Source organism: Falco cherrug, chromosome 13, assembly GCF_023634085.1.
Source record: "Falco cherrug isolate bFalChe1 chromosome 13, bFalChe1.pri, whole genome shotgun sequence".
NCBI lineage: Eukaryota > Metazoa > Chordata > Aves > Falconiformes > Falconidae > Falco > Falco cherrug.
The window spans coordinates 9,341,932-9,364,843 of record NC_073709.1 but is presented as its reverse complement, the minus strand read 5'-3'; the positions used below and the strand labels follow the sequence as shown (position 1 = coordinate 9,364,843).

The 22,912-nt window shown below is 46.4% G+C and overlaps 1 protein-coding gene and 1 long non-coding RNA gene across 3 annotated transcripts in view; both read right to left on the bottom strand.

Annotated features, from left to right (window-relative positions):
* ISM1 (isthmin 1) overlaps positions 1-5,534 on the bottom strand; it is a 43,231-nt gene extending 37,697 nt beyond the window's left edge. Inside the window, exons 1-2 of the mRNA XM_055726134.1 lie at positions 4,620-5,534; positions 3,462-3,973 (exon numbers count right to left, since the gene is read on the bottom strand). Of these exons, the coding sequence (XP_055582109.1) occupies positions 3,462-3,973; positions 4,620-4,629 (522 nt within the window). The 5' untranslated portion in view covers positions 4,630-5,534. The remainder of the gene's footprint in view (positions 1-3,461; positions 3,974-4,619) is intronic.
* Positions 5,535-5,850: 316 nt separating this feature from the next.
* Positions 5,851-13,982, bottom strand: LOC114017655 (uncharacterized). 2 transcript variants are annotated; one of them, XR_008735035.1, is made up of 4 exons: positions 11,178-13,982; positions 9,863-10,100; positions 7,966-8,041; positions 5,851-7,643 (listed from the first exon to the last, which is right to left on the bottom strand). It is a non-coding gene; the product is annotated as an uncharacterized LOC114017655 (long non-coding RNA). The 2 variants fall into 2 exon arrangements; XR_008735034.1 differs by having other exon boundaries at positions 9,863-13,982.
* Positions 13,983-22,912: the final 8,930 nt, after the last annotated feature.

Genomic DNA, 22,912 nt, shown 5'->3' with positions numbered 1-22,912 from the left:
TGAAATATTTTCTCTCGGAATCAAAACACAGATTTTAGAGCATCGTAAAGTATTTATAAACATCTTTCAAAATTTATGTTCAAGCCTTCCCTTCATAGAACTATGTAAAATGACAAAAAACGTACCCAAGGAGCACTTTTCCATCTCTGAGTATAGCTTCATTGGCTTTTATTCAGAAGCAAACGTTTTTTTTCCTAAGTATACTCCACAATAGTTTCTGGATGTTAATTAAATTATACCTAATAAAGTTCTCACCAGAACAAAACAAAAATCTTCCCCCTCCTCAAGTCTCCTTTTTTTTTTTTTTCTTTTTTTTTTTTTAAGGGATGGAAAAAGGGAATAAAATCCGATTGAGAAACAAACGACCAATTCCCTCCTATAACTCAAAACTGCAAGGTATTTTACAACTCCAATCTGGACTTCCCACTTTGCGTTAAGTTTACACTACTGCAAACCAGTCGTAACAGCAGCATGAAGCTGCAGCAATGCAGCGCTCCAGTGCCTATTTCTGCAGCAGTGAACCAAGGAAGTTGTGCCTGTATTTCACCCATCCCGAAGAGGACCAGCCAAGTACCTCAGGATTTTTCCCCTCACTGCTGCTCCACTACTGCCAGTCACAGCGGCACAACACAATCACAGACATCTGGGAACTCTAGCGACGTGCACAGTACGGGGAAGCGCACCAAAAGTAAACTTAAGAGGGAGGAAGAAATAACTTGTTTGAGGACTGAAGCTTTTTCTGGATTTTTCTCCATCTATCAGCCTTACTAATTGCAGGGTTAACATACTGAAAGACCAAAAGAAATCAAAACCTATCATCCCAAATCCTTCCTCCATTTGAAGGACCAAGGGGTGGGAGAAAGAGAAGCTCTTCCTCCCTTAATCGGACTTCAAATAAAATACAAGTCACTATTTTAGACTGTTTAAGTCTCCAACAACATTTTAAGATCCCTAAGGATTCCTCCTGGATCGTTTTATGTAAAAAGGCTCAAGGATGTGCTAAGTTTTTGGGGTTTGGATTTTGTTTTAACTAAGATTAACACTTCAGATTTTCTTTCAGTCACACAAGACCAAATTCTGATTACTTTATTTGTGCAAACAGACCACCTAAGTCCTAAAATACCACACCCTACATTTCATAGTAGGCAGTTTGTTTTTATACAAATTTGCCTTGTCAAAATACATCTACAAACAGATGCTGCAAAGATTACTCTGTCCTGGATTTGCCACAATGATAGACTTTGTCAAATGAAATTTCATCAGATGAAACGCTGACCTAATCACTTCTCAATCTTTTCTCTCCATAGCCCTATGAAGACGGGGGGGGGGGGGGGGGGGGGGGGGGGGGGGGGGGAAGTTTGGGTTTTTTTTCAGCATAAGTGATAGCAACACGAGAGATTTCTATTTACTTATACCAGCAAATCTCGGTTTGTGCAGTTTTGCTTTCCACATTGATTCTTTACCTGGGAATGCAATGCACTAGGATTTTGCATTTCACTTCAGTATGTGACACGATAACAGCCCAAGAAATGCCAAAATCTGGAGTGCAAACTTGCCATCATGATCTATATTGTGATGCTCTGAATGGAAGCATCTGCCTGCCAGAGTACAATTTTTCTAAAGCAGGTTACAGTATTTTCCAGCTAGCAATAGAATCCATGAAAGTTATAAAACCAAAAAACTGATAGACTTCCATCTGTTTAACTGATTGCTCTAATCAATATACTTTCCTCCCATAATGTCTTGTACAGACACGCTCTGTCAAATACATAACTGCAGAATCAATTCAGTTGGGAAGTATATAAAAACTTCAATTCTACAAATGGCAAAACACGATGAAAACACGAACTGCAAAAGCTATCATGATGCTTAAAGGCACAAAGTTTTATTAAGTTATCTGCAAAAAAAAAACACCGGACAGAAAAAAATTCTTGAAGTCAACAATCAACAGATTTTCACCAGACAGCCAAGTACAATGATAATGCTCTGAGATAATTATCTGAAGATGATTTTCCTCTTGTTTCACCCTAACCTTACAACAGTCCTCTAAAAAGAGTGCCTCTGGGAAATGGCATCACCCAGAGTTCCCACTTACCCAGATGTTTCCCTCATTATGTTATAAGCCTGTCAGGAAAAGGCAAATTCAGGGTTATTCTAATGATAGCAAACACCTCATAAAAAACCTCTCCAAATTTACTTTTCCAAGGAACATCATTTTTAAAGGCATTTCAAGTGCCCATGAGGAAAGAAAGCATCATTTATAAAACATTATTACCAGAAATCTTGAAGATATTAAAGAAAACATCCTGGAATGTCAAGCCAGTGATAAAACTGCAGCTCAAAGACAGACAGCATCACGGGGGCCTTACCCAAAGCACGCGGCCGAGCACTGCCAAGCAGGACTCCCACCAAGTTCAACAGGAGGTTTTCCGAGTTAAGAGGACCCGATTCCAGTCTGTGCCCGGGCTGTGGAGCCTGCGGATCCGGGACCCCTCCTGCAGCCAGTGGTTTCGCTTTGTGGGCCACCGGCTGGGGATCCCGGGCCGACAGCGATCCTCACAGCCTGCGCTCTCCTTATTTTTCCTCACGCTTTATAGAAGGGTGCTCTGCAGGTGCTACGGGGTCTTTCTGAGACGGTAAAGGGGTTTACATAAATTTACGGCGATAATAATTATACACTTTCTGTCAGTTCTTTGTAAGATCTGGTGGTTGATTTTTCTTTAATACTTGGCTACGGGGAAACAGGTTGGTCAGGGCACATGCGGCTGCCCTGAGATTCACAACCCTTGCCTGGGGATTCTGATGATCCTGCAGCTTTTACCACTGTCTCCAGCCATTTTACACTAATGGCAAGATGTGATACTGAACGAAAAAGAAACACCTGCGAAAATAAGGCAGCGGAACAAGAAAGTCCTTTACCTCTGCCGGAGAGAATTCACTGATGGTTTCATGGCACTGGAACGGCCTGGCCGGGCCACAAGCACCTGCCACCCCACGGTTCCGGGCTGTTTCGGGAGCGCGCGTCCCCACCTCCCGGCCCTTTCCCAGGCAAGCCAGGCGTTCGGCTCCCCCGCGCCCCGACACCGCTCCGCCCGCCGGTGCCCGGGCCGCGCCGCCAGGTGCGAGCGGGACCAGGGGCGATGGCGGCCGCCACCTGCGCGCGGCGCCTCCCAGCGCGGCCCCTCAGCGGGGGGCAGGGCCGCCCCCGCGCGCAGGGAACCCCGCCAGCGGGGGGAACCCCGGCGGCGGCGCCCGATGGTGCCTCGGGGCCGGCGGCAGGTGCGGGGCGCCGGCTCCCGGCAGCGCGGCCAGCCCCGTCCCCCCGGTGCCGGTGCCGGGCCGCCCCCGCCCGCCGCGCCGGCCCGGGGAGGGGGGGGAACGCGGGCGGAGAGCGCCCGTCGGCCGCGCGCGAGGGAGCGGCCGTTGGTCGCGCGCGGGCGGGGGGGCGGGGCGGCACTCACCTGCCGCTGGCTGTGGTTGCCGGCGCCCGTGGGGGCGTGGGGCTCGCCGCCGCCGCGCAGCACGGTGATGTGCAAGGTGAGCAGGAGCAGCCCCAGCAGCAGCAGCAGCTCGGCCGCCAGCCGCACCATCCTCTTGAGCCGGGCGGCTTTAGGGCCCCGCGGCGGCGGCGGCCGTGGAGGAGGCGGAGGAGGAGGAGGAGCCGCGGCGGCCGCCGCCGCCGGGGCCGCCGCCGCCGCCGCCGCCGGGGCGGCCCCGGCCCCAGGGCCGGCTGCGGCAGCCGCGGGACGGGCGGCGGGGACCGCGCCGCTCTCGGCGTCGGCGGGGCGGGCGGCGGGCGCGGGGCAGCGGCGGCAGCAGCAGCAGCAGCAGCGGGGGCCGCCACACCACGGCGGAGCCACGTCGGGGCGGGACGCCGCGGCGGCGGCGAGAGTCCCGGCGCTGCCCGGCTGCGGCGGGGGGCGGCAGGTAGCCGCGACGGGGCCGCGGGCCGGCGGCGTCTCTGCGGGCAGCCCTGCAACCCAGAGGCACCGTGGGCCGTCGGAGGGAGGGAGGGAGGGAGCGGGCGGGCCGAGCCCCCGCCGCCTCGGGGAGCCGCGGGCCGGCGGAGAGCAGCGGGGCTCGGCTGCCGACGGGGAGACGCTGCGAGGACGGGGATAGCCGGGAGCGTGTGTGCGAGCGAGAGGGAGCAGGGCGGGAGAGGCGCGGGGGAGGCTGGGGACGACTCTCACATGGCGGGGAAGCCGGGACGCTCCGAGGGGAGGAGAGAGCTTGGGGCTATCGCCTCCCTCCTCGCGAGGGGATGGGGGTGGCCCCTGGACCAGCTCCCCCCCGTCCCCCCCCCGCCGTGTCCTCGCCCGCCCCGCGGCTCCCCCCCTCCCCTCAGGACGCCCGTCGAAGCGTCGCCCCGGCCGGCCTGCCCGGCCCCTCGCGGCGGGGACGTGCGGCGGCGGGGCCGCACCGCGACCCCCGCCGGCTCCCAGCCCTCGACGGGGCGGCTGCGAGTGCCTTTTGGGGGAAGAGGGGCAGATCGCTGCTTCCTCCCAACCCCCCTTCCTCCTCCTCCTCTCTATCCCCCCGGCCCAGCCGTGGGAAATGGGGCGGGGGCGCGAGGGGCAGCAGAAAGCTTCAGCTGCCTGCCCTCCCTCGGGGCTGGATACCTGGCTCCATCTCTCCTCTCTCTTCCCTCCAGCGGCCCTAGGGCTGGCAGGGGCAGCGCCGCACTCTCTCCTGCCACCGTGCGTGCGTGTTTGCAAGCGGCGGGCTCTCCTCCCGGCTCCCGCTGCTGCTCCCACACTGACTTTCTCGCCCCCTCGCTCTGTGTCGGGAGAGGTGCGTGCCGGATGCTTTTATACCGCCCTGCCTCCCTCCTCTGCTGTCCTCCCCCCCCTCCTTTCCCTTCTCCCTCTTCGCAGCTCCTGCCGCAGCCTAGCGTTGCCCCCCCTACCCCCGCTCCCCCCCTCCCTGTGCCGACCTGCCCCCCCGCTAGCCCCGGTTTGCCCGGGACCCTCCCGCGGCACCGCGCCCCGGCGCGCTCCCGGCTGCACCTTGCGTGAGGTTTGCGCCGCCGCTGCGCCGGGACGCGCTGAGCTGCCGTGGCCGTGTCCCCTGCGGCGGGGCTGTGCGGCACCGGCGGCTCGGGCCGCTGGGGTCTTACACTCCTCACCGCTGTTTCCCATCCTCCTGGTTGCTGGCTGCGTAAGTACGATGGAAAAAAAACTTTCTCTCTCAGATGGAAGGCCTCCAAATTTCAAATTAACGTGATTTTGAAAATAATGAAAATGGGGACTGGATTCTCGCTTGCTGTAAATCGGTATCGTTGCATCCAGTCTGGTGGAGCCAAATGCTGAAGATGCAGCTCAGTGTAACAGCTCAAATAAACATAAATAAAATCACCTAACAAGAAACAGGAGTTTTGGAATCTTTGTCGTCGTTCTTCCACAATTGGGAACGTTATATGTAAAAATGAGGATACAAGCGATCAGGGCCTGTGCCGGTGTGTGCCAGCCAGGAGACTGAATTGGTATCAGAACGCCTAAATGGACAAACGGGGGGAAAAGTGTTTGCCAGCCAAAATGGTTTCAGTCTGAGGCCGACGTCCTCAGACGGGAAGGTGAGCTGGGGTGCCTTGTGGGAGCCTCTGCCCGTGGAAGCTGGCAGATACGGGGTGCGAGGAGAGTTGGAGCTTGTGGGAGGTTTCTCAGAGGGCTTGGTGTGCCTGAAGGCTGTGGTTACAAATGAGTCAAAATGATGCCTCGTACCCTTTCAGTCACATAGGTTTCCCTTCCAGCAATAACCACTGTACATTATTAACCATCAGGCAGGAATATGGGTAAAATAATTGCACTGGAGTATTGTCAAGATGTGACCAAAAGCCCCAAAACCAAAACCTTCAGATTTCAGGATTTTTAATCTGCAGACATGTTCCACGTTAGCACTGCAGTAGGAGCGATCGGTGCTGATGACCGGGCAGGACAGGGACTCTCATGGGCTGCCCCGAGCATGTTACAGCGAGGTACGACCCCTCTGCCTCGTGAAACCACTCATTGATAAATACACGGTATCACACCGATGCTCTCGGTTACGCGGCAAACCATACAGAGCTGTTCAATATTACATAAAACCGTAACTGCCTGTGAGACCATCACGTGGTTTTTAAAAAAATGTGTTGTTTTTTTTTTTAACCCAAACATCCCTTGGGCTAATCAAAATACTGAGAAGATAAAAACACTGATGTACTTCAGATGTCACTGCTCGGCCTGGGCTCTCCTCCTGCCGCCATTGCTGTGATCGGGGCGGCCGGCAGCTGCACCCCTGCGCAGGCACGCCAGCGGCAGAGGGCATGGCATGGAGCGGTTAGGGTGGCAGGCTTGTGGAGGTGGGCAGTGAAGAGGCAGGAGAACTGTCCTCCAGGTTTGCCAAAGTCTGACCCTACCTAGTGGCTGTCGGTGGATGCCGGCTGTTGAAGAAAAATGGAAACCTGGCACGTGAGTTCTGTATTTCAGAGCTTAATAGCACAAATCGACAGCCAGAGCGAGACTGAAGGCTTGTAATGCGAAACAGTCCAAGTGACAGCCTGGTGAAAAACACACACATGGATCTGCCGCCGAGCTCTGGGTAATGTAAGTTCTCCCTCGCCTTATGAAAGAGACTGAACCAAAAGACATCTTTAATCCAGATGAGATGGGCCCGTGCTGGTGCGTGTTTCCTTGTGGGACGTTAAGTTTTATGCGTTAAGCTGTTGTACGAAGATAGCGAGGGACAGAGCAATGCTACTATTAGCAGTGAGCGGATGGCGACAAGAAACCAAAGCCTCTTCCCACTTGAAAAAGTCAGCGTAAAAGCGGCACTTGGGTATGGTGATACTGCCTGCGTGGCTGCGCTGAGGGCGACTGGAGAGAAAAGTGTGCGCACGCGTGCGCTGTAGATGCCAATTTAAATTCACAAACACTGTTAAATCAGCAGATGACTTCACCGATGAATCCAGGCGGCTGAATCACAACTAGGGGAGATGGACTTAAAAGCAAAGGGAAAAGCTCTCTTTTCCTGGCTGGGTGAACACTTGCTCCAGCAGCTACCATCTGGTCCCTAGAAAATGAAGTCAGGGTTTGCCTGGGGCAGGAGACCCATCGGTAGCCTGGGGGGGGATGCTGCTCCTGGGCTGTGGTTATGGGCACCCAGCAGGGAGGTGAATCAGCAGCTGGGTCTGACGGTGGTGCTGGGGTAAGGGAGGTGTGTGCTCCTTTGATAGCTCCTTCCCTGTGAAGGTTCACAGCTCACACCTCACCCTTCTACCCCCAGCTTTCACCTTCCATTTCTCTTCCCTCCAGACTCGGCTCATGTGCACTCCCAGCCTCTTGCCAGTGCCAGGGGAAATGCGCCGCTCTTCAAAACAGGGTTAAATTCACACATTTGATGTGGCATTTGTGACACGACAAGTGCAGTACATGATCAGGTAGCGTAGCTCAGCTGATATGTGAGGAGTCAGTAAGCCATGGTAGCTCATCTCCTCATGTCCTGCCTCTTTCGAGCCCTGCAGATCCTATGTTCGTCATTGCAGTTTCAAAAGAGGGTTGTGGTATCCATGTTGCAGCCCCTACCACATGGTGAGGTGTTTCAGGGGTCTGTTGGTTCCAGTCATGGTGCTTCTAGATGAAGGGCTCCATGGTCTCCCTTACACTAGCCTGTCAACAAAACCACACATTTGTCCATGGCCACTGTGCCACCTTCAGTGCTCAAGGCCAAGAAACTGTGTCCAGGGCTGAATTTGCAATATCCTGGCTGGCAGGTCCTGCTGGTGGTGTTCCTGTCTCCTGCTGTGGCCATCATGGCTGAGCACACCACGTGCTGTCCATTGCACTGTCTAGGGCCAACCCCACTACATCAATGTGCAGGTACGTACACTTGGTATTATGAGACCTGAAAAACAAAATATTGCCTGAGACACAGCACTTTACAGATTCTGGGTGGTCCTAGTGGCCGAAATGAATAGCACATCAATCGTACCTGGTCAAGGGTGAAAAATCCTCATTTTGGATGAGGGCCACCAGGTGACATTCTTCAATGCCAGTGTGAAGAATTACTGGATAAGGAGAGGAGAGAGAAGAAAATAAAGAATGATATAACATAACGTAACGTAACATAACATAACACGAGTCACTTTATATGCGTTATCTCAGAAATGAGGAGGATGTAGAGGTAGGAGGACCACTGGGTTTTATGTCAGAACATCATGGTTCACTTGGGTCCTGCACCCCAGTTGTCCCAGCAGTTAAAAGACGTGGTGCTTACCCCTTTATTGTCAGTCCTGGTATTGCTCCAGGACTGTGGAGACACCCCATCTGTAAGACCAGTAGCTTTTCAGAGGACCATAGCTGGCAGAGTCCCATCTGCCCTCAGCTCGCTCCTGCCTGCGCCCGCTCCCAGGATGCTGCTGTTTTATCTTTAAGCCTAGGGGTTGCTTTAAAATTATCTGAGATGAAAACCTGGCTCCACTGAAGTCGTTGGCAAAGCTCCCATTGACTTCAGAGGAGCCAGGATTTCACCCTAAGACGCTTTGTAGATTATTGGTGAATGGAAAGCATACGTCTGGCTTCTTGAGGGTTATTATTGTTGGTGGTGACCTCTGCTCTGACAAGCATTGAGCAAGACTGGGTTGAGACAGATGGCTAAAGCTTTCCCTGTCTCTTCCCCTGCTTCCTCACAGGGGCTTTGCTTTACGGCTCATCATCTTGGATGCTGCTTATCAAGGAATACCTTCCCGTCGCCTGCCGGTGGAATTTAATGCCTGTTTGCCCACATTCCCCTTCCCCCAACGCCAGCAGATCAGCAGATAGGAGACAGAATGGCTGATTAGCTTCTAGCTCCAACCTCTTAGCTATAAGCTGCAAATGCACACACAAGGGTCTTCTCTTAAAAAAAAAAAAAAAGAAAAAAAAAAGAATAACTTTCCCCTGCAGGCAACCTAAGTCTTTCTGTGATGCACGGTTCCTTTATCCCAATGAATTACAACTTGAATAGTAGCCACCCTCTTTTAAAAAGAACTGATTAGCTTAAAGTTCTCCATTTTCCTGCTTCTCCTAGACTGGTGCCTTCCTTCCCATCTACATGTTTTGCCACCAACTGGGCCTAAAGACTGGGTCAAGATTTCTGAATTCTGCAGCACCTTGTGTGACAGACTGGAAATGTAGCGGCCACTTTATTAAAACTTGAAGCAAAAGTGGAAACGTATAGTGAGTAGTCTATATTATGGAACATGGAAACAGAGAAAACAGTCCAGCCCAGTTTCCCGCCTGTTATTTGTTTCTTTTTAATACCGAATTCTGTTTATTTTACACTCCACCACATTTTCACTTGTCAATACACAGCACATTTTTGTACTGATGATGTGCATGCAACTGCACTGTAGCATTTGCCAAGATGTGGCAGTACGGGACTGTGGGCATCAGCACGCCGGGAAACATTTTTCAGAAGTGCCCAAAGAGCCTAAATTCTGCTGACTTTCATAAGAGCTTGCCACAAGGCAATTTTTGCCTCTTTAGAGAAATACAGTGAAACCAGCAACCCCCTTTCCTTGGAACACAGTTTTATCTCCGCAGAAGTGCCTGGGTTGGTTTAGCTGAGACAAGTACTACAAATGGAGTCAAGGCTCAGACACCTGATTGAGTTACCTTGGTTCAGTGTGTTGCAGCACATCAGCTGAGGCGAGTGCTTTCTTGGTGGTTTTTCTGGCTGCGGTGCCAGCCATGTGGCCGAGCTGGCCCCCTTGGCCTGGAGCAGGGAGGCAGCCCCACGTTTTGGCAGCAGTGAGCCATTAAATTGGCTCATCCCTAAAACTGGCTCAGCCAAATATATCATTAAATTTAAATTATTACATACAGTAATGAAAAATGTGGCAGCTCACCCTGTGTGTACCTACACAAGCCGTCTGTGCGGCGGTGGGTACTGCAGAGAAGGAGCTTTACACGAACATGTCTGGTAGGAGCTAGGAGCAGAATGAGGAGGTGGCCCTGGTCCAGCTGATGGGTCAAAAAGTTGTAAATCACCGTAAAGGGTTGTGTGACCTGAGGGTTGAGCTGGCTGATCATTCTAACAAATCTTATCCTATGTTCAGCAGCTCAGCAGATAAGCAGCCTTTCTGACTGTGAAAAAAATAAAGAAATAAACAGAGCAATTCACACCTTTCACACCTATGGTTTTCAACCCTTCACTTCTGCAGAGAAAATATCACATTACCAGCTTGCATTTGGCTTTTTTTTCTAAGAATCTTACACACACACACACACACCCCTCCCCCGACTCTGGAGATCATGAACTTAATTAAACAAAAAGAATCAGAAAGCCAGCTGAGTAGCTGAAGGACAGCTCTGCAGCATGGAAAGGAAAGGAGGATTTCACAGCAAATGCTGTGATGGCGAGTGAGATGATGGGCTGACTGTCTTCTAAAAAAAGAGCTTAGCTGTCTCTGTTGCAGGGAGGCTTTTGTTCCCACAGAGAAGGTAAAGAAAATATAGCTCATTTCTCGATGGCCTCAGATGATAAGTGTCACCTGGCTTCACTTAGGTGATTTAACGCTGGAGCACTGCCTGTGCAAGGTGACTCAGACTCCTGCTAGTGCGTGCTACCCTGGCACAGGTAAGGAACTCCGTAGTCTAGTTATGCCTTCTGGATAGGGGCTTTATTTTATTGTTCTTACTAAATCGGTTCCTCTATTTGATAGCCAATGCTCTGGATTTCCTAGCATCTTTGTGCAGTGCTTTGTCAAGTCAAAACAGTGCCGCATGAATAAACCATTTGTTTTGAAACCTGCATAAATGCCTGTAATACTAGAGTGCTGAATTTACACTGAGGTTTCTCAGCTCAGTTTTGAGCCAGTGCTTTAGGAGCTAGGTAGTATTAGTGATAAATGTCCTTTTATCTTGCATAACAGAATCTCCAGCGAATGCTTCCAGATAAATACGCCGCACCATGTACTGAAGCAAGTGGAAAAATGCCACAGTCCTGTCATTACAGAGGGGCTTTATTCCACAAAGGTGCAGAAACGTGGACAGCAAGGGCAGGTTTTTCCCTGCCATTCACCTCTTTCTCCGAAGCCCAGTGGTAACCCAAATCTGAGCACGATGACAAATGCTGTATTCCCTGCAGAGATGTCTGAAGGATCTCCAACAGTCTTTTAAAACATGTACATTTGCTGAGATGTAGGGAAAAAAAGCTCTTACAGGAAGTAAATCTTGCTTCTGTAGGGACTGTGACAACACGCTCAGTGAAGGCACCTCTGTTGCCCAGCCATTTGGCATGCTCTAAGGAAACAGCGAGAATAGGCTCATAGTTATTACTGCAGGTGAAGGAAATAACTTAAACTAGCACGTGTCCCTTTGCTCACTTTTTTTTTATTAAGTTGCTGAGGTCCCAGATTAATTTCTGCTGCACTAAGGGTGGGCAGTTGGATTAGATGCTCCTTCCACCAGTGCTGAAGTGTAGGCTGGTTTTTTGTGTCCTCCCTCGGTGCAGCTTTTAACATACCGGTGCCCACTTTTGCCATACCCTAGCACCTACAATGGTAGTCATAACACTCAATAGTGATAGACTCCCTGGGGAATGTCCCAGCTAGTAAAGGACAGGAATAATTTGAAATGTGCCTTTAAAGAGGATGATATTATGTCAAAGAAAGCATCAGAGAAAGAAAACAGAGTATCCGGGGCCTCTCATCTAAAGTATTTAATTCCAAGAAAAATGTTCTCTGCTACCCAAATTCAAGCACACTGTCTGGCAAACAAATGTGCACATTGCTGGTTCTCTCAAGCCCAGTTTGGACAGCAACAGCTTCACCTACTGTCCATGGTGGGATGGTAAAGTCCCAGTGGATCTGGATGGGATGGTCAGAGCACAGAGAGAAGCTGCAGAAAGGTGCCCAGAGAGCCTTTGCAGCAGACCTGATGCCTGGAGCATGCCAGCGAGTTCTGAGGAGAAAGCACAGCCACCAGGTTCTGGGGAAACCACACAAACATCTCTCCTGGTCCTGCCAGAGACAGAGGTTTTGGAGAAAGTGCTGTGACTGACCGGGTACACAGGGCTGGGCTGGCTGGATGCTCCTCTTCACCCGGCTGTGGTGGGTTTACAGCAGTGCTCAGCACTTGTGAGAAAGGGAGGGAGGGAGAAGAGTTTGAATGTGCAACACTTGGGTACACATGACAGAAAATCGCTAAAGATCAAAGCACGTGTTTATTCAAGGCAGCTGACCTGTCTGTAGAAGATTTTCACTCTTCTGGTACCCTGAAGACAACAGCAAATTTGAAACAAAACAGCATGGAAAAAGCACTACCTGGAGCTCCACATTGCTGCCTGAGGCAGTTATTTTCTGCTAATCAACAACTGGGATTTTTCTTCTCTATTTATTGATGACATCTTCATACAGTCAGAATTGGCTTCAGGAGGTGGTGCAACCTGACACAAATCCTATGGGAAGCTTTAGAAACACTGAAACAAAAGAGGGGCAAGTGCCACTGAGTAACAACACAGCCCCATCTGATCAAGCTCAGCCTTTATCTTTCCATCACACCGGCTATAATAATTAATTTTATGCACCTATATCACATAATCATTTATACCTTTCCTGTGCATCTTCTTATAGATAATATCATTCTTTTAAAACGTGGGGTGTGGGAGCTTGTTGTTGCTATTGAAGCTACTAGTGGTGTCTTTTTTTCTGGACAGTCCACCAGTCTGGTCAAATGGCAGGGTGTTTGGGCCAGCCTCTTGCCAGTTTAGTTCCAGAGTTGCCTCTTCACAAGGTTAAAAACAGCTGAGGTTGTCCCTAGCACTCATCAGCCTTAAAGCAGGTGGTTGATAAGATTATTGGCTCAAGAAAATAGGAAAATTGTGGCTGGGCCTACTGTAAAAAGAAATACTTTTCAATGATTTACAAATAAATGGACTTCAGTGCATGCAGGATCAGACCCTTGTGTGTGAAGAGTGTTTTTACTGTATATGGAGACAATAGAGAGATCTTTTTTAAACAAGAAACAACTTGAAACAGAATGAGAAATGAAGGGGGGGTGGGGGGGCAAATTAACCCTTTTTTGACTTCTGGTACTTAACCTCAAGAACCTCAAGTAGCTTTTTAGTAGATCCCTGGGGGAGTTAGTCTGTAAAATGCTACAATTTACAAGTGGGTTTAACTACAACATGGTGCTTTTCAACCACAGACAGACAGGAAAAGATCCAATTGACACCTGCTTCAGACAACAAATGGGACACAAAAGATGAAACTCATTTCAAAGGGTCTATTTGTTTGTCCCTTGTCATGGATTAAACCAGGGGGCCACTATCTCAGAATGGATTTTGCTCCCATTTCAGTAAATGGAAAAAAAGCTTATTTGTGTGAGTAAAGCAGAAATGGTCCTTGGCGAGGAAAGGAGTTGGTTGTTGCTGAAGTTTTACTGACAATTCTGTAGTAAGTGAGGATATAGTACTTCTGAAATGCTCGATTTGCAAGCCAGATGTTTGAAATATGAATATTCACACTTGCAGAACTTTAAACAGACCGATGAAAGTTTACTGAAAAACAATTGGGAATACAAGAATTTTTTTAAGAATGCAAAGTACCACAGTGCTTTTTAAAAATAGGTTTTTCATTTACTTGATTCAAGTCTAACTCGATTTAGAAAATTCTTCCTGTCTAAAGCAATTTCTTCCTGTCTAAAGCAATTTCTGTGTGTGCGTGTAAGAACAGAGAAAAATTGCTGAAATTATGCTTTTTAGAAATTCAAACCAAACTGGGGGAAAAAAAAAAAGAAAAAAGAAGACTACCTCATTGCCAGTAGTTTCATTAAAGAACATAATGACACACTGAAGCGAAAACTCCAAATCGTCGATATGCTTAAAGAAACCCCCTGCACAAACTGTTAGAGGGCTCCCCTAAACATGTGCACGCCTTTGCACTTTCTGTTTTGGGCCCAGCAAGTTGCGTTCCCTGGGTGCGGGTGAGGCTGTGAGCAGCTCGGCTGCAACCCAGCTCTGCCTGCCCAAAGGAAAAGAAAAGAAAAAAAAAAAAAAAAAAGCCTGACATGAACATTTTGGCAGCTCTTTGTTTCAAAAAGAACAGAACTTTGTCTCCTGCTTGCTGTCCTTTGATTTTTCGTGGATGTGGTGGTGGATGGGGTTTCCAAATCCCTGTCCCAGCCAAACAGCAAGCCAGGTTTTGTCCTCAGATACCTGCCTTTAATCCCCTGGAGTTGCACTGAGTTTGCTCCACACATAAGCTTTTGCCTGTGTATTTAATCACTGGGCGGGGGGTGTGGTGGTTAAAGCCCGGACTGTTATCCGCTGTTCTGCTCTTATGATTAATCTCACAATCACTTCCTTTTTCTTGAAGCCTTCAAATTTCAAGCTCCATGAGAGCATTAAGTTAGCGGGATATTTTTTATACTTGCATTTCTGATGTTGACGTATATGGAGGAAATAACGATGGCAAAGAGGCTCCGAAGCAGAAGACCCTGGTAGCTGCAGATGTCAGCTGCCAGCTCCTTGGCTCTGAGCGCTTGCAGCCAGCAGTGCTGGCGAGCCTGTCTCAGAGAGGCCTAGAAGCTGCGTTTGGGAGTCTTGCCCACGGTGGTGTTTGCCACTGCAGAGTACCCATACTTTGGAGGCCACTACCATCAGATGGAAGTGTCAGAAGCTAGACTGCGTAGACAACTTATGAGCAGCCAAACCCACAACACGTTGTGTGTAACAGAGCACCAGTTCCAAGGCACACATGCAAAGGAGGTGATGGTGCACAGGGGAGTGCTAACTCCAAATTTCCTGCCTTTTGTAGCGAGTACCACGTCCCCTCCAACAATGCTAAAATTCCATTAACAAATAAATTTGTGTTAAATGCTAGTTTTTAGCATGCATTTACTGAAATGCTTTAAATTTGCTTTCTGCTCTTTTAGCTCCAGGTGGTTCCCTGAAGCTAAAGGATGCAGGGTTTTTGTATAAGTTTGACCCTTCTGATATACTTAAATACTGTGGTGCAACTGCCCCCCTCTCTGCAGGTAGACATGATGCAAACGTAGTGTGTTCCAATCTGCAGGAATAATATATATCAGAATAAAGCACCTTCTGCTATTAACCTCACCTTCATTAGGGCTTTCAGTAATTTGACAATTTCAATTAAAAAATCATAGCCCTTAAATGAAATAGATAAAAAAAATCTATGCGTAAACCAGATATAGGATACAAAAGGCATGGAAGGCATGACCGTTCCTGGCTAATAATACAATTTGAGATATTAGATCTGAAGAGATCAATTGGATGTGTGTGTAAAATAAAAGCTGCTCATTGTTGGTACATTAGATGACAAAAATGTTAGCAATGGTTAAGGGTGCTGAGCCTGAACTGTGCACCCCAGGAACCCCAAAAACACTCAGCTATGTTATACCATTGCCAGATAAACTAATTTAAACCAGACAGCATTTAGCATCTTGGGGAAAAACGAATGTGTAAACGTTTAAATTGCTCTGGTTTGTCTCCTTCTTGTGATCATAAAGGCTGCAATATCTTTTCAATTGAGGTAAGTATGGCAGTTTTAATTCTGTCTGTAGAAAACACGTAGAAATCCTTTTGGAAGGAGTTAGACTACAAACAGTTCTGGTTCATGTAGTGCAGTGGTTGTATCTATAATGGCATCTACTTATTGTAGAAATCAGTACCAAGCAAAATAGTTGATATGATTGTTAAAGAATTAGAGGACTTGCAAGCACAACATGAAAAGAGATATGATACCTCTCAAGTTCACTAGCATTCTTCGACTCTTTCAGCAAAATAACAGACAAAGCTTATGTGACCTTGCAGAAGGATTCTTACTAGAGATTATTAAATGAGCTGAACAATCATGGTTGAAAGGGCAAAATTCTACCACTGACTGAAAATTATTTAAACAGTAAAATTAAAAAATAGTAGAATAACACACACACACGTTTGTGTGTGTCTATACATACACATACAAAAAATGAGAAGTGAATTTCTCAATTTGGCAGATAAGACAAAACTGATAAAGCTAAACAAAGCTAAAGGAAAATAGGAACAAACTTCATTCCAAATAGACAATGCAACAATGAAGAAAGTCAGTAGAAAACTGTAGAGAAATGATGTTGCAGAAATGTTCCCATGCATTGCTTGATGATAAGGGAACCTTACTAACCTGGGTGCCTGTGTGGACGATCGATGGTTGCTTGGGCAGAAGTGTTCAGAAAAAAAGTCTGTGAAGGATAGGGAGAAAATAATGATGAAAATATCTTGCTGTCATTTCAGTTAGTGTTATAAGTGATAAAACTATACCAAAACTAGAAACCAATAGATGAAAAATTTCACAAAATTTGACAACCAGGGTCAAGGGAACTTTCCCATGTGAGAAGAGACCTAGAAGGACCAAAAGGAAGGAAAGGAGCAGGCGTACAAGTGGACAGAATAATGTCTAGTTAAAATAGCAACTAGTTTCCACAAAGGGAAATGTCCTGTTCTGTACTATTGGACAGAGATAATGCAGCATTATTAAATGACACGTCTTGAAAGCAAAAAGAAGTATGCTTTTTAATAAATTATGCCTAGCACCATAGAAATGAGAAGTGGGTTTCAGACAGAAAAGTGCTGAAACCAGAAGAGCAAAGAATTCCTCCACAAATCTAAGTATTTTTCTGAGACCAAAACCTTTCCCACAGATAGCCTAACATTAGCAATATCAGTGCCCTTCCATCTAGGTTTTGATGTGGACTGCTGCATTTTTTTCAGCAGACATATGTATCCCCGTGCAGTTCCTGAGCCTACTGACAATACATTTGCTTCCTGTTGCTGCCCCGCAGACTCATAAGCTACAGGCTGAAAATCTCCTTTTTAAAGGTTTTCAACCCTCAGAGCTCAGGACACAGTCATCTCAAGACCAATTAAAAAAAAACAACTAGTGATGGGAATGCAAAGATTGTCCATTGGACTTAATTATCTAGGGCAAGGAGAAAACATCCCTTTCATCCAGGGATTGCGTAATTATCTATTATGTGCTACAGTCTTGGCTTTAAAATGAGTGACAAAACTCATATTTAATTAAACGAAAAAAGGATTTGACCCATGAGAGTTCAGACATTTTGAAGCATCTTATTTGCTGATCACTGACAAAAAGAACCTGGGAGAAACAGTTCAGTCCTTAGACAACATAATTGAAATGTCTGATAAGATGGTCTCTCAAAAAACCACCAACCAAACCAAACAACAAACCCGGGCTGATGCTGCCTGTCTCCACAGTGTACACATGCATGTATGAGAGAAAGTAAGTTTACCTGGTGCCCAAAAGGCAGTCCAGGCCACACAGAGAAAATAAATTTTGTGTGTAATTTGGGGGTTTCCTTAGGCTCAGGAATACATATGCATGTGTGTGCATGTGTGATGTGTACGTATATATTTTAAGTAGAGTATAGGAAATACAGAAATAATCAACGCTAAAAGGACTGGTCATGGTTATTGTTACAAATAAAGAAACCAGGCTCAGAGATCAGTTATAGTCTGTGCTAGGCTGGCAAACTGGATTTTAAATTAAGTATTAGCTCGAATTAGTTTCTAAAGTTATTTTTAGCCTCAACCTTGTGAAAAGAGCATGGCTCCACAAATGCATTCCCCTCAAGAATAAGTTAATGAGGGTGGGGTGTGTGGGAGGGAACAACCTAACCAATTCATTTAATGTGTGGAAGGAAACAAACTAAACAATTAACTTGAAGTTAATAACTGAGGTAAATAATTTATAGCTTTGTTTTTGAAACATTTGTCATTAAAGTGTGATTTGCTTTTGCAATAACATGCATGCATACACCAACAGTGCATGGGATAGTAGCCTGACGGAAGGGTTCAAATGCCCGCAGCATTCCTGGGTCCAGCCTGGAGCTGAGCGAGAGAGGAATTATTCACGAGAGCATTTTGGTGCAGCTGTGGTAGGCTCTGGCTCTCAAATGCCCCACAAAGGAACCTGCCTTTTCCCCTGCTCATTCAGAGAGGGCTTTGGGAGAGTCAGCCTCTGTGAGACCCCCCTGGAATCATTTTGGAAAGCTGTGCACCAGAAAAAAAGTAAAGAAAAGAATAATGCTATATTATATCTCTCTATATAAGTAATAATTCAATAATGCTCATACATTTTCACCAAATATAAGGGGAGGGAACCACTGAATGTACTAAACTTATTTGGCCTTCTGGTAGAAAATGGACCTGAGAAAGCACTTGTGTGACAGAGCTCTAGTCTGTTTTCCCAGCTACATCAGCAGATCTTACAAAAAGGCAATAGTTCCTCTACAAACCTCCTGTCTCCTCTCTGTAGAGATAAAGATGACAAAAGGTTTGTGCAATTAAACATTATCACAATGTCCTTAGTCTGCAGTCGTTTCAGTTAGGAGATGCTCCTTAGCTTTAGGGAAAAAAAAAAAAAAGGAAAAAAAGGGAGGGGAAAAAAAAAACACCAGAAAAAAAGAGATAAGAAAAAAAAGAAGGGAAAAAAAGGAGGAGGGGAAGAGAGTGATAAATGGGCCTACAGGGCTTTTTTGTTCTGGTTCATTCCCTGGCTCAAGAGGTCGCAGGCCAGTCACCTGGGTGCTGCAGCTCCCTAGGTCTACAGGTTGACGAACAAATTCCATCCTGGTAGGAGAGCAGACACACAGCACTTTGCTGCTTCTGCAAGACAGAGGCATTTTGGTCATTTTGTAAAGCTGACATAGGCAACAAATTGCTGCTGTGATGGTGAATTTGGCTCCCAGTTTGGAGGGGGCCCTTTGAGGGGTCTCCAGGACCATCTGTGGCCAACAGGGCCATGGAGCAAGGGCAGCTGGATCTCCGTGCTGATAAAGGGCCTGGAGGACTTAGCTGGCCCTTCCAGTTTGGGAGCTTCATTATTTATTTTTGTCACGCTAGATGGGAGGTGTAAACATTTTTCCCTCGTTTTACATGATTTCTTTGTTACATTGGATTTCCTCTACAATCCACTTAAAGGTTAAAATAAATGCACTCACTATGAAATCCAGAAAAGGGACTTCGTTAGCTTAAATGCAATGAATTGTATTTTTTGGCATGCTGAAGTCTGGGTTTCACCTCCCCACTCTATTTGTCCATGTGTGTATCTCTGACTATGGACTTGATTTTCTTAAACTCGACAGAGAAGTTTATCTTTGGTTACTTCTACTGTGGACTACTGGCTTTGCCTCTTTTCAACCTACAGATCAAAGACGCTATGTAAAAACAGTGCAATTATGACTAAAATAAACATTTTAAACTCTGTTACTGTGATTTCGTCCAGATTTTTTTCTAGGTTTGTATTAACACTCATGTGACTCAATCAGCGTTGGTAGCAATAAAATACACATGATAATCCCCTGCTGATCCATCATTTGTACCCAGAAGACTTAAGCAGTGCAGCTTGTATTTTATTTCCTTTTTCTACTCTCTGTCAAAAGTACATGCCCTTACGAAATGTACATGTGATACTCAGAAATCAAAAGAACAGCTAATTAATTGCATCCCACCTCCTCATATGGAAAATGGATCTAAACTAGCATCTAAAACACAATGTGTTTGCTTTAAATAGCCAAATGCGGAGGGACTGGAGAGATCTGTGGGGAATTTTTGGCACCATATGAAGATTCTTTCAGCCCTCGAATCCCCCACCCTTGAATTCTGTGGTGGGTTAGTAGGGAAAGGATATAAAATTGTGGAATTTTTTTTAAAGGCTTTTCTCTTTGTTTTCTATTCTCTTTGGCTGAGCTCTTATATTTTAATACTGTATAATAGTAAGGAACAAGGAGGGTCATTCAAAAATATTTTTTAATCTTTATTAAAAACAGAACTGCCTTTTGCTGCCGCTGGACCACATTTACCTACAAAGTTCTGAAATGGCTGAAAGAACTGCAACCATAGCTTCTACTTAGGGGTTTTGAGGGGTGCCCACACAAGTCTGAACGACTGCTGGCAGTGGAGAATCCCAGTAACTCACTAAGTTTTTACATGGTGCTGACCACTTCAGTGTCAAGGCATTTCCCAGGGGTCCAAAATTAGATAGCAGCATTGCTCTTTTGCTTCTGAACAAAAAAGATGCTTTGCTTAGGCCTGACTTTTTCCACTTAGCCCTCCTTTCATTAAGGCATATTTAACTTTAATTCACCATGGTGGGACAGTAGGATGAATTTAAGGGTTTTGGTGAATGAGGGGGATTGCTCATGTATTAATAGCTATGAAGTGCCACAACAGCAAGAGACGGGATGAATGCTCGGTCTCAGCTGCGATGTGAGTCAGTTCTCTTGCTTTCAAGAGTACATGTACATTTGGGGCCTTTTATGGCTATATACATACTTGTACTTTCAGACTTAATTTTGCTGTCTGCACTAGAAAAAGGAACTCTAAAGGCCTGAATGAGGTTTCTGGAAGGAATGAGAGGGGCACAGGGAGTCTAAGTGTTTAGAACAGAAAGTTTAATAAATCAGAAGTATTAGGGCTGGCCCTGCCTGTTCCAGTATGGGGGATGGAATGCCTGTATTTACTTTTCCCTTCCTCCTGCATGCTGGACGATCCCAGCACCTATTGCCATTTGCACAAATCAACAATAATGTCCCAAATCACTGGAATTAGTGGATTTCTTCTACCTGTGGGAATTTCTATTTCTTGCCCAGTTTGTAAAGAACAATGTACCCCCTCAACTTCCATGCCATGGGCAAGATCTCAAATTTCTATATGAAAGAAGTCAAACTTACTGCTAATACTTACTGAGACTAATCAGGTGATCCAAGTGCCTTGCTTACTCACACAGGCACAGCTACTGAGAAATTGAATTGCTGACATAATCTCAGGTACTATGTGGAACATAACATGGAACCATTAGGAACACTAATGTCAATTAGCAGTCATATTTAAAACCAAGTAAACAACAACTGAATAAACATAAAAGTTAGAAATAGCTCATTTTCAAAGGAGAAGAATTAAAATGTTTACCTACAAAAAGAGAGCAATGTAAAAAGAATGACAGTTTGGCTTGTATAATGCAGGAAGATGTCTGGGCTTCTCCATTACTGTCTTTGATCTTGAAAAAAAAAACCACCTGTGAAGATTAGAGGAAAAAAAAATCATTAAAGAGGGTAAAACTCCATGTTAAAATCACACGAAACATTCTCATTAGAATATACACATCCTGCCTCACTCTCTATGATTGAGTTACAATGGAATATTTTCTTTTCTCATAAAGAAAGGAGAAAAAACAACTTCTGTGTACCTACCAAAAGAAATGGATCAACAACATGTCATCCTGAATTATCTTGGGAAAAAAATCCAGCAGAAATTACAGCAACATCACAGATATGCAGTCAAAGTATCTATTATTGCTTGTTTTTATCTTTCTCTAAAGGGAAGCTATGTTTGACCTCTAAGGAAGGTCAACAACTTAATTATTGTACTCAAGACAAAGCTACTCTGTGCACAGGAAATGAAAGCTAAAGAGAAGCACTTTGAAAAGAAAGATGTTTTACTCTCCTAAATAAATGAGACCTGCAAAATTCAATATTGTTTTCATCCTGACCAAGCCTTCTGGCTGGATGCTAAGTGATGTTCATTGGGGAAAGACAGGAAATTCAGGAGCCTTCCTGCCTTTGCAACACAAGAGTTGTAACAGGGCAAAGCAGCTTGGAAGACAGTAAAAGAAAAAAGTCTGTACAGGGAGGGCTCTCGCAGCCATACTTTGTTAGAAAGTCAAATCCACTTGCTTGAGAAAATGAGCACTGTGAAGCACTGTGATTAAAAAAACCCCATACACTTCTTAGGCTAGGACACTACTTAGAAGAGGATGGCTCAGATCTTCTAGAAAGTTGCAGTTTGAAGAACAAGGAAAAGGCAAGAGCAGTTAGGCTCTGTAACATGCCATCTTCTGAGAGAACACCTAACATTACAGTTCATCCAAAAAGTCCAAAACACAAAAAAAAAAGAAAAAAGAATGCGTCACCATCATAAAATACAAGCGCTGTGCTCTCATGCTGAGCTTTTACACTAATACTGCTCTGCTAGTTTGTACCTCAGTTTTTACTTTACTGCCATACGTAGGAGCTATGAGAGTTTTGATCTGTCTTTGAGATCCTTTCAGTAAAAACGCTGTGCTGTTATTCCGGTTTGAGCTAACTGGTGCTAATCAGGCCAGCAGGAAGGACAGGCTGTAGCTCTGGCAGAGCAAGGAAGGACACAGCTGGAATGTGGAGCATTAGGGTTACAGAGGGAATCCAGCTTCACAAAAAGCACAGAGAAGGGATGCTGTTCACCAGTGTTGGAAAGGCATAAATATTTAACTGGGGTCGTCTGGCAAAGGGTGTAAATCACCAGCCATAAGCCTTTTCCAGAGAGGAAAATATGCAGCTTCCAGGGAATAATGCAAAAACCGCAGCACTGCTCTGGGCAAGGGGGTGAGTGACCACTTTACCTTCGATCAGACAAATGTCCAGATACATGATCTTGGAGCATTCCTAGTCAGATGAACAAGGGCAAGCGTGTATGTGTGCCCTACCTCTTTCTAGAGCTTAACAATACATTTTTCAAATATTTGTACCAAAGTTTGTGCCCACAGGCCCCAAGTAAACACCTCCATGGAAACAGTCCCGATTGTAACCAGTGCAGAGCATGGTTAATGGGAACTGTTAGCAAAGTGCACTGGAACAGCCAGACTGCTTCTGCTGAGCCCTCTGCTTATGGACTGGAGACCAAACCTCCCACTGCCCATGATCGTGGTGGCCTGTCCCCACCCTGCAGCACAGCCGAGAAGCTCTGCTCATTATCACTCCTAGTCCTCTGTCTCCCCACTCCATCCTACTTCAGCTTTGAAATACCATCCTGATGGTACGTGGAGGGGGTGGGAAGTCCAAGAGAGTAAGGAAATCCATTCTGGTTCCCTGCCTGTGGTATTTGCCACCCTGTGGGG